The sequence below is a fragment of the Mustela nivalis genome (genome assembly GCF_964662115.1).
Source record: "Mustela nivalis genome assembly, chromosome: 18".
Classification (NCBI taxonomy): Eukaryota; Metazoa; Chordata; class Mammalia; order Carnivora; family Mustelidae; genus Mustela; species Mustela nivalis.
Window position 1 is genome coordinate 60,302,845 of NC_139037.1, and position 10,777 is coordinate 60,313,621.

General features: G+C 46.3%; 1 protein-coding gene across 1 annotated transcript in view; it reads right to left on the reverse strand.

Moving 5' to 3' along the window:
* Positions 1–4,893, reverse strand: part of LOC309853128 (uncharacterized protein) — a 52,623-nt gene extending 47,730 nt beyond the window's left edge. Inside the window, exons 1-3 of the mRNA XM_082710941.1 lie at positions 4,778–4,893; positions 2,415–2,523; positions 1,394–1,573 (exon numbers count right to left, since the gene is read on the reverse strand). Coding sequence (XP_082567067.1) covers positions 1,394–1,573; positions 2,415–2,441 — 207 coding nt within the window. The 5' untranslated portion in view covers positions 2,442–2,523; positions 4,778–4,893. The remainder of the gene's footprint in view (positions 1–1,393; positions 1,574–2,414; positions 2,524–4,777) is intronic.
* Between the last annotated feature and the right edge of the window lie 5,884 nt (positions 4,894–10,777).

The following is a 10,777-nucleotide window of genomic DNA, read 5'->3' on the forward strand; positions in this document are numbered from 1 at the left end:
AGGGACAGAGACTTGCCTGAAGCTAAAACATCACACACACTCATCTGCTTCCCTTCTGAGCTTAAAAGCGAAATACTGTATCTGCAGACAACAGCTCTGTACCATCTTCACCCTGGCCTTATCCTCTACTGTCTCCAGAACAGGGAAAGGGCTGTGATGGAAAGTGATGGAAGAAAACACATCTTATTTTGCTTTAGTATTTTATTTTTTTTTTTGGTGAGGCTGAGTTGCAGGAGGTGAATGACAAGCATACAAACTTAAAATACAAACGTGGCCACAGTTCATTTAATGACATGGAAACGTAAAGTACTTCCCTAATTTAGCATATTAGATTCAATTCAATGAAAAGGGCATAAATTAAATAACTAAAATATTTTCATTTAGTGACAAAGAATAATGTGATCTTTTTCACCCCCACAGAGAGAGCTATGAACTATAATAGGATACATACAAAGAACTGACAGATCATTTACTTTTAGTAGTCTTAATGAAGCTGAGAAGATTACTGAAATTAATCCTTCAATTTACTTCTATCACTGGGATACTGTCTCGTTTTAAAACTGGAAGCCTTTCATCCTGAAGTCATGGTGGGTAGCTTTATACTTACTGGACAGAAAGAGCACTCGCACTGGCAGGTGACTGGAAGAAAGCCCTCAAACGCTGAGACTGGCTTCATGACTTCTGTCAGCCTGAACTAGATGAATCCGTCGCTCTCTACGTTGGAAGCTGCTGATTGCTGGTGGCCTCACATGGTGCAGCCCATACTCCGGCCGCTCAGAGGCAGGATACACTGACTCCCTGTATTTAACTGTATCCTTATAGGTCAAGAACACTGGGTAACCAAGTTCCAGACTTACGGTACGACTCCGCTAAATCACCCTTCAAAGCCCTTTATCTTTGAATATTCCCTCCCTCTCACCTTCCTAGCCTGGCAAACTCCCCCATGGTCTTCAAGACTTAAGCCACATCAATTCTGCGAAGACACCTCCCCTCACAGACTTTCCCTGCGCACAGAGCTGTCTTCCATCTCCTCCAGTGGGCACGGGCGCCTTGGTGGGGTCACGCTTTTCGGCAACTTCATTAACGTATAACTTATGGAAATGGAAATTGACCTGAAAATGTTCTGATCCGTACCTTCTTCCTAGGCAAGTCCCTCACCCCTACTAAATTAAGACGATCCCTGAGTTATGGCATCACTGGAAGAGACAAGAGCGCATGCCTGATTCCTGCCATGCTGATGGGCTCCAAGCGGGACCAACCTTTTCTTACAACCAGAGGAGCAGGAACTAAGAGAATCTTCAAGGAAGAGCCCTGAGCTCTCTCGCACCCAGTCAAGAAACGAACCAGATTAGATGCTCTGTGTTTGTGGAATGAGGTGCATGGGGGCACAAACCTCATCCATGTACGGTTTCACCAGTATTTGACCAACTGACGCCTCTGCATCCCGTGTCTTGTCAATTGTAGCATAAGTCTGGAGGCAGTGCCATATGATGTCCACATTGGAAGTCTGAAGCCCTTCTAGCAGCAGGCCTCCCAGGGACTGCTGCAGCATGGCTGTAATGTGGGCTATACGCTGCAAGAACAGAGAGACCAGGGAAGAAGGTCCAACAGTTTCTAAAAGCTCAAATATATGTGTATAATTTATATACATATGTGTTATATATATAAAGCGAGCCTCTAATTCTACCAGAATATATGTAAGATTAAAATCCCAACATTTCCTAGAGAATAACAATGAATCTCTTTCTCCCCATGATTGCTTGCTTGCTTTCTTTCTTTCTTTCTTTCTTTCTTTCTTTCTTTCTTTTTTAAAGGTTTTTATTTATTTATTTGTCGAGAGAGAGCACAAGCACATAAGTAGGCACAGGCAGAAAGAGAAGCAGGCTTCCTGCCAAGCAAGGAGCCCAAGGTGGGACTCGATCCCAGGACCCTGGGATCATGACCTAAGCCAGAGGCAGTGGCTTAACTGACTGAGCCACTGAGGCGTCCCCTCCCTATGATTTCTTTGAAAGTAAGTCGGCTTCATCAAAGTGAAGTTTAGACAATTACGGAACGACAAAAAGTTATTTGCCTCTTAAGCTACGGAGTAAATCTGACAAACGTGCATTTAAACCCAGTCAAGGGCTTTGGATAAATGAACTCTGACTACATCATATGATGTGTCAAGTTACATGAAATTCAGAATTAATTTTAATTGCATAGTTTGGAGACTACGCTTGTGTCTTTACACAAAATCTATCTAGTGTGACATAATGGAAGCAGGGTCCCAAGCAGGAGATACTGAAAAAAAAAAAAATTCAAAGCTAGCTTCAAAATCCTGTAGAGTAGCAATTATCAGGGGGCAATGCTAGGTCAAACCAAAATCATCCAGGAAATTCGCAAACAGCAAATTGAAAATCGAAACCAACACATACTGGTCTTACTTTGTCCAGAAGAGGCATGCCTTTGCTCTGAACAGCATGAAAGTGTAACTGGTTAAATTCTGTGGCAATTCTCTCCAAAATCTGTCTAGTCCAGAGAGGGCTAGTAGAGACAATTAGAGAAGTGTAATTCCCAAAGTTAAAACCTGCCACCCCTACCGCCCCCCCATGCCCTACAGCGCTCAGGCACCTGCAAATGCACGCCATCAATTTTCAGGACAAACTCTCTGTGCAGCAGGCCCCTGATGTGAGGGGTGAGGAGCGGGGAGGTCATAGAAGCCACCGACGCAGCCTGGCCCGGGCCACAGGGCCCAGGCAAGGGGATGGAGCTATTTTAGGTCAGTGTGGGTACAGCTGCATGTTTCCACCACGTTTCTCGGGCTCTCCCATTCGTGCCCTTCTTCTCCCATTCCCTAAGCCCCTCCTCTCTCTTGCCCTGTCCTACCGTTCATACGCGAATCCCCCTCTTCTTCTCCGCCTACCTCATTCTCCCTCCCAAGTACCTCCCCAGTACCAACTACTGCTGTCTCCTCAATCAGCTAAAACTGACCGCCTAGCAGCAACCTGGGAAATTTCTCAGAGCAGAGGACTCCAAGTTTACATTTACCCAACGGCAGAAAGAGCAAGCTCGGTGCTCTGGGAGCTGGTGAGAAATCACTCACAGTGCATCTGCCATCAAGTGGACTGGATACACTTCCCTCTTGCCCCCCACATTAGAAAGCGTCAACCCCACTCAAAAGGAAGCCGAACAGTGAAAGAAAAAAAAAAAACACAACAATGGCCCCAAAGCCCCTGCTGGGCTCTATGAGGCATCCCACATCTGAGGATGGGCAGTCAGGTAGTGAGGAAACACACTGTAAGGAAACCCAAAAATGTCTGGAGACCTGCCACGGTGTGCCCCATCCCAGAGCATCAGAACTGGTGTGGAGGGAAGGCAGGCGCTGGGCATGACCAATGCAGAAGCCTAATCCCAACCTCTACTGACTGATCCCATGCGCATTTCCTATTTATGCTTATCTCGGCATTTCTGGGCCTAGCAGAGCAAGATGGATTTACCATTCGCTGACACTGCTCTGGCTTTCCTGACTCCAGAGCTCAGAGCTGCTCTTCTGGAGAAAAAAGTCCTCCAAGGTAATTCTGAGCAAGAAAGCGCACAATGGCTGTTTATCAAAGACAGTGCGGCAAAGGGACAGGATTGTAGACACAGAGCTCACTGAGGTGTTTCTATCCGAGGAGCACAGCAGCAACAGTAAAGACGAGAAGAACACTGGAGGGCCAGCTCCCCAGGGGCTGAATGTGGACATGGCTGGAGGGGCTGCAGGTGCTGCCAAGGGCCGCAGCAAAGCAGAGCCGCTGGAGACACACGGGCTGCAGAAGGGCCGTGTACAGACTGTCTGCTAAGTGTGGACAAACCTGGGCAGAAGCACGAGTGCAACGGGCTAGAGACACAAGCACAGTGGAGGCTGACCACTTAGTTGAATGCCTTGATGTGAAAGGGTCAGAGACCTAGGACCAGAGAATCGCTTCCTTTGGGATGTGTCCGTTCTTAATCTCCATCATGAGACATGTGGAGCATATGGTCTCTCAAGTTCCTTCCAAATCTAAAACCTTAATTCCTAAAATTTAGAAACCTAACTCCGCCTGCAGGGGGAGGGACTGTTAGCCTCACACAACAGAGCACGCAGGGCACGCAGGGCAACAGGCGACCTTGACGCAGGCAGCCCAGCTGGTATGTGCAGAACCAGCCCGGGCTACTCCCACTGCACCACTGTGTGTCTCACGGTGCTGACAGGACCTAACTACTCATTTTCTGAGTCACTCATCTACCCTGGCTGATTGAAAATTCACACCAGGAAGGGAACAAGACAATCACAGTATAACAAAGAGAGCCATCATCTTTTTCCTATTTCATAAGCTTTTTCTTTCCTGTTTGTAAATTTCAACTGGATGTGTCCTATACTGTTTCATAATAATATAATGCTGGTGCAAAATACATCAATGGTAATACTCTGGGCATGTCTAGGAAAAAAATGAGATGGAGAAAAACCAAGATGAATGGTAGGTATGCCTTAAAGATCAACAGGACTTTGCTAGTCCTCAGGGAAGGTGGTTCCAAATATACTTTTCCACTGCAAGCATAATGAAGTGTTGGAACTGTGGTCTATAACCAAAGGGTTTATAGGAACGTGTTATAGATTTCACCATTTCATGCTCTCCACTCTCCTGGAGCTACATTCTAGCCACAAACCTGGATTTTCTTCTTGTTTAGAAATGAATTCTAACTAAGCTGTCCCCGCCTAATTAGACTGGATGTGAAATATTAATTTATGTGCTACTTAGTTAAAAAAAATGCTTACCTGCTTGCTTTTAGTGCAGAGGTTTCTTTAGAACTTTGTGAATTTAAGATTTTTTCAATCTTTTCAACTGATCAAATAACTTGTATAAGCCTCAACACACACATCTATAAAAATAAAAATTAAGCAAACAAAAAACGTCACCATCTATACTTTTAATCATCGTTATTTCCCATGCTAAATGCAGGAAAATATAAGACCAAAAGTTAACTTCAAATATATAGGGCATGCTATATTTTGAATATTTCTATGAAACACAGAATTCTCAAGAATGCAAATCTTAGTTCTAGAATAATCATACTTCCATATTCTATTGCAAGTTTATAGAGAAAAAAACAAACAAACCCTAGACTTTGCTTTCTCATATTCTATACTCTTATTTCTTCTTTTCCCCATCCTGAATCTTTCTATGGGCATTTCTTTCCTATTTTTTTAAAAAGATTTGTTTATTTGAGAGAGAGAGAGACTGCATGTGCGCGTGCAGGGGAGGGGCAGAGGGAGAGAGAGAATCTCGAGCAGACATCCTGCTGAGCATAGAGCTCAATGTGGGGCTCAATCTCATGACCCTGAGATCATGACCTGGGCCAAAATCAAGAGTCGTTTAACCAACTGAGCCACCCGGCGCTTCTCCATTTGTTTTCTTATGGCCCTTTATTCATGTTTTAACTTTGGCTTCCGATCGTACTGACCCTCTCAGTTTACATGTGCATATACCTATATGGCCAAGCACCAAATCATTAAAGACCTTTTACACTACAAATATTATCAAAGAGGTTGAGGGACATTATGAAAACTCTCATCCTTAAAGAACAAAAAAATACAAAGTCATCCATTCAATAAATAGTTACTGAACACCCCTGGGAGCTCGACATTCATTCCGACGGGGGGTGGGGGAGGAGGGGGACACGAGAAAATAAAGCAAGAAATACACCCTGCTCTCATAAAGCTTACTGTTTTGTCTGGAAGCGCATGACAAGCATTCTTTGGACAAAAGCTGTGAGGAGATCCAGAGGCGAATTAAACAGAAGGTCCCTCAAACAGGCTTTCTCCCCACTGAGATTTTAACAAATATCCTAATAATACACATAGAAAACATAGTACAGAGCAGCAGGCGAGAGTCAGAAGCCCAGACTCCCAATGCCCGCTGTGACCCTACATCGTTATGATCATGAATGACATCGGGGACACTTGAAACTGGAGATAGCACTAAGGGGCACACTCCCGGGGTGAGCCCTCAGATGTACAGAGCCGTTGCCTGTCTCACACACCTGAAACTAAGCCAACATCACATGCTCTGCCAGCGGCCAACGGGGAACTTATTTGGGCTCTGCAGCCAGACTGAGTCTTCTCTCTGAGAGGGAGATCAGGGTGCGGTTTGTTTTCCTCTAAAACTACAAAAACCATCAAAAGCGGTCAAAGTGAGGAGAAAAAAAGTGAACAAACAAAAAACCACCAGAGAACAAAAGCCTGAAAAAAAAAAGTTTCCTCAGAGCCCACCCCCTTGAGGTGGGAACATCATTGTCAGGGAACATCATTGACTGAAAACCCACATGGCAGGCCCTTTCCCCAGAAAACAAACCAAGAAAGAAAAAAAAAGAGAGAGAGAGAAAAAAAGTACTACAAGAGAACTACCACTACTTCAAAGGAAAACTTTTATTTTTCATTCATTCCCACTATTCTGGTTCTTTTTTTTTTTATATATATAGGTAATTTTTTTAACCCCAGCAGGATGGTGGAATGGGACATGGCTGAGTGCCTCCCGGGTCTGACCTTGTGTGACGCCACCCGGTACGTGCAGCTGCCCTCTGGAAGGTGTTGCTTTTGCGGCAGAGCCAGAGGGCACCAAGCGTGTGTCTGTCTCCAAAGTCCTGGGCACCACATCACAATGCCTTCCTGAGAAGCAGAATCAAGGACAGTTGCTGATCTTCATTCCTTCCCACCAAAGGTAGCTCATACACCATCTTTGGAAGTTGGAGCCAGGGGGCGCCTGGGTGGCTCAGTCGGTTAAGTGTCTGCCTTCAGCTCAGGTCATGATCCCAGGGTCATGGGATGGAGTCCCACACATTTGCCTCCCTGCTCAGCGGGGAGCCTGCTTCTCCTTCTCCCTCTGCCATTCCCCCAACTTGTGCTTTCTCGCTCTCTGTGTGTCAAATAAGTGAATAAAATCTTTTTAAAAAGTTTGGGCCAGGGGGTGCCTGGGTGGCTCAGTGCTCGGCAGGGAGCCTGCTTCCCTCTCTCTCTCTCTCTCTCTCTCTCTCTCTCTGCCTGCCTCTCCATCTACTTGTGATTTCTCTCTGTCAAATAAATAAATTAAATCTTTAAAAAAAAAAAAAGTTTGGGCCAGGGACGCCTGGTGGCTCAGTTGGTTAAGCTGCTGCCTTCAGCTCAGGTCATGATTCCAAGGTCCTGGAATCGAGTCCCACATCGGGCTCCTTGCTCAGCGAGGAGCCTGCTTCTCTCGCTGCCTCTGTCTGCCTCTCTGCCTGCTTGTGTGTACTCTCTCTCTCTATCTCAGGCAAATAAATAAAATTTAAAAAAAAAGTTTGGGCCATACTCTTTAGCCATTCTACTTTCCCTGGGGTAATTTGCCACCTCCCTGAATTTACCTGCATCTTTCCCAAAATCTACTTATCTTCCAGCCTTTGTGACCATAATGTGTCTATAAATTTTCAATGGACAGTGTGAACTTACACTTGCTAATATTTGCATAACATGCACCTCTTTCGATCTCAAAGAAAAGCTTCACACCGCAATGGTCTCTAATCTCCAATTAGGTTCTGTTCCGGGATCCCACTGGAATTCTACGCGCCTGTCCCCTAAGATGCCATAAATTGTGGTCCAGTTTCCCAGCCAGCCAAGGAAAGCACATGGGAAATCTTGCTGAAGTAAGAGCCAACGAAAGGGAACATATTTATCTGCCTCGAATGCTGGGACCTGAGGAAAGCAAGTTTCATTACAGACAAATCAGGAAGAAGGTGCAGATTGCTTTTTATGTCACTCTGGAGTGGAGGTCTGCTCACTCACAGAAGCTCAAAATCTTCACAAAGGACAATGCTCTCCACCCCCAAAGTCAGCTGGGGATTCTCAGGAAAACTTTAATTGAAAGTATTATGGATTCTCCAACTTCCCAAAATGCAGGAGGAACATCTACAAGCAAGACTGTCACCACTTTTAGACAATTACACTTATTTACCTTTTTTCTTCCTAGAAAATCATCCCCTCTCCCAATCCATGATCTTCTTTTTGTAACAGTTTCCTAAAGAAGGAAACAGGTGTCCTCCCATTCCAGTTCCATCCAAAATAATAAAATAAAAATCTTTAAAATTTAAAAAAAATTGTGATTTGTTGAGACAGAGCACATAAGCAGAGGGACAAGCAGACTCTCCCACTGAGCAGGAAGCCCTATTTGGGGCTCGATCCCAGGACCCTGAGACCATGACCTGAACCAAAGGCAGATGCTTAACCAACTGAGGCACCCAGGAAGCCCACAAATAATTCAATTTTTAATCACTTTGCCATAGACACTTTTGGGTGGCTTTGAAACACCAGAATCTCATTGACTTATCAGAGTCCTCTTCACCATCTCAGAAAAGGACTGGGTGCCTCTCAGAGGCCTCTATCCCCTCCTGACCCAGGTCCCAGCCAAAGGTCCTTCACATTAGAGTATGAGGAACTGAGCGGGATGGGGTGTGGAAGCACCCTGGGGTGGGGTGGGGGCTCTGGGGCCCTCCCACTCCCAACTTCAAAGACAGCACCTGCTTTCCCCTGCCTCATATAGGTACCCTGGGTTTGCCCTCTTTAAGGTTCCTGGTTGCTGCAAAGGTCTGAAAATCTCCTAAGTAGCACAAAAGCCATCATGTGTTTAAAGGAAGAAAGATAAAGCTCCCCAGAATGAGCCAGCAGCTCTGGGCTTCCCCACACATCTTTCCTGTCCCTCAGAACCCTGGGAAGGAGCCCCTTAGTGCAAAGTCACAGGGGGAGCCCACGCACAGCCCAGGCCTCCTGCCCCAGGTCCTCTCCAGCCATAAACTGACCCCCTAGCCCCTTCCAAACCGTCTACAGCCTCAAACCACTGATGTGCGGTTCAGCACCCATCTCCAGAGCGCAGGATGCACGTGGCTTCCCGGCACCCATCCCTGGCCGCTCCCAAAATCACCGTGGGAATGTCGCAGCAAGGAGACAGGGAATCGATTTTTATCCTCTGGGTTATCTTCCCTCGTAGCCCCTCAGGAGTCCCCATGCAGCAATGCTGCGTGGGCCCTACTGCTCTGAATCCACTTCCCCTGAGGAATCCACTTTTCTTCAGCGTCTGTGTCTGCAAACCCGGCTCCTCTAACACCCCCCACCAAACGTACCAAGAACCAACTGGGGAAGAAGTTCATTTCTTGCCGACAAGCCTTTAATCCCTGAGAGCTGCGGCTGATGTGGGAGCAGCTTTTCTCCAAATGGTGATTTCGACACAAGGTCCATTTGCCTGCTGGCCCCCAACATCCATGATGTGTGGCTCCCAGGGGCCTCCCACGGCCAGGCCTGAGAGTGGAGCCCACCCTTGGGCTCATTTTCCACTGTGCTGAATCCAGGCAGCGGCCCCGTCTCACTACAAAGGGTGCTGAGTACCGAGGTGCCGCCACCAGGAAGAGAGGCAGCAGGTCAGACAGATCTAGAAAATGACACTGGCCTTCAAGGGCCCCTCACAAGGGAAATACCATTAATTAGCAGATCTGACCAGATATACTGTGTTCCACATTCACGCCGTAAGGATGAGGTTTCTTCGAGTCCTAGTCAAAGGAACTCTTTCACCCGAGATCACTTGATCAATCAGTGACTCAGTTTCCTTATACTAAAAATGAGGATAATAATACCTCACAAGATTGTTATGAGGAGCACACACGTTACAAAGTGTTTAGAGGCACCTGGGTGGCTCAGTGGGTAAGCATCTGACTTCAGCTCAGGTCTCGATGTCAGGGTCCTGGGATAGGGCCGTGTCAGGCTCCTTGCTCAGCGAGGAGTCTGCATGTCCCTCTCCCTCCCTCTTCACTTCCTGCCCTCTCTCTCTCTCAAATATATAAATAAAATCTTTAAAAAAAAAACGAAGTTCTTAGAACACTATCTGCACATAATACAGGACACACAAGCACTTGTTAAACAGATAAAAGGGTACAAGAGGCTGGCTTTCCTTCAGATTTCTAATAGGCTCCTGTCTGGGGGTCTCTAGCTCTTAGGAAGTGGGCAGGCCGCAGAAGCCCAAGGTTGTAGAGTTCCTCCGAGGCCAAGTTCAGTTTTCTATGCAGGACAGAAAACCTGTAAAATACATCCCAGACTTGCTTCACTGCCTTCCTAGTAGGGAATCCGTTCCCTCAAGAGTGGTCCAACCTCTCTTCCACTATTTGGGATGTAGAAAACGTTTAGACATTTCTCCATTGGTGCTGATTCCATCCTCATTTTTAACAACCTAGCTGTGTGTTCATCTGGTCTTCTGTTAGTTCCTTTATTCAACAAACAGAGAGGACTCACCGTGTCCTAACTGTGACCAAGACATCCAGCATCTCATCCCACAAGGGAAACATATTAGCAAATGTGGCAGCAAAGAGGGATGGGGTAAGGCAGTGACATCTGAATCAAGACCAAACTAACAAGCAGAGCCTGCCATGAAGAACATTCCAGGTATGGGCCCCATAGGCATGAAGGCGGAAATGAATAGATTATGTGCAGACAGCAGGACAGGGGACTAAGGGGACACTGGAAAGGAAGGCTGCGGAGCAGCTGTCGGCATTGGAGGCCTTGCGGAGGACTCTGGAATTCCCTTTGGCTTCAGCCAGAAGCTACATGAAGGTTTAAGCAGGGAATCATCAGATTAGCCTATATTTGTAAAAGATCGCTCCTCTTCCACAGAAGAAATGGGGATGGGGTGGGGGTGTCCACGAGCCAAGAAGCTGGAAATGGAAGCAGATGAAGTGAGAGTGTCAAGATTTGCAGTTCTAAACTTTTTAGTAAAGTGGCTTA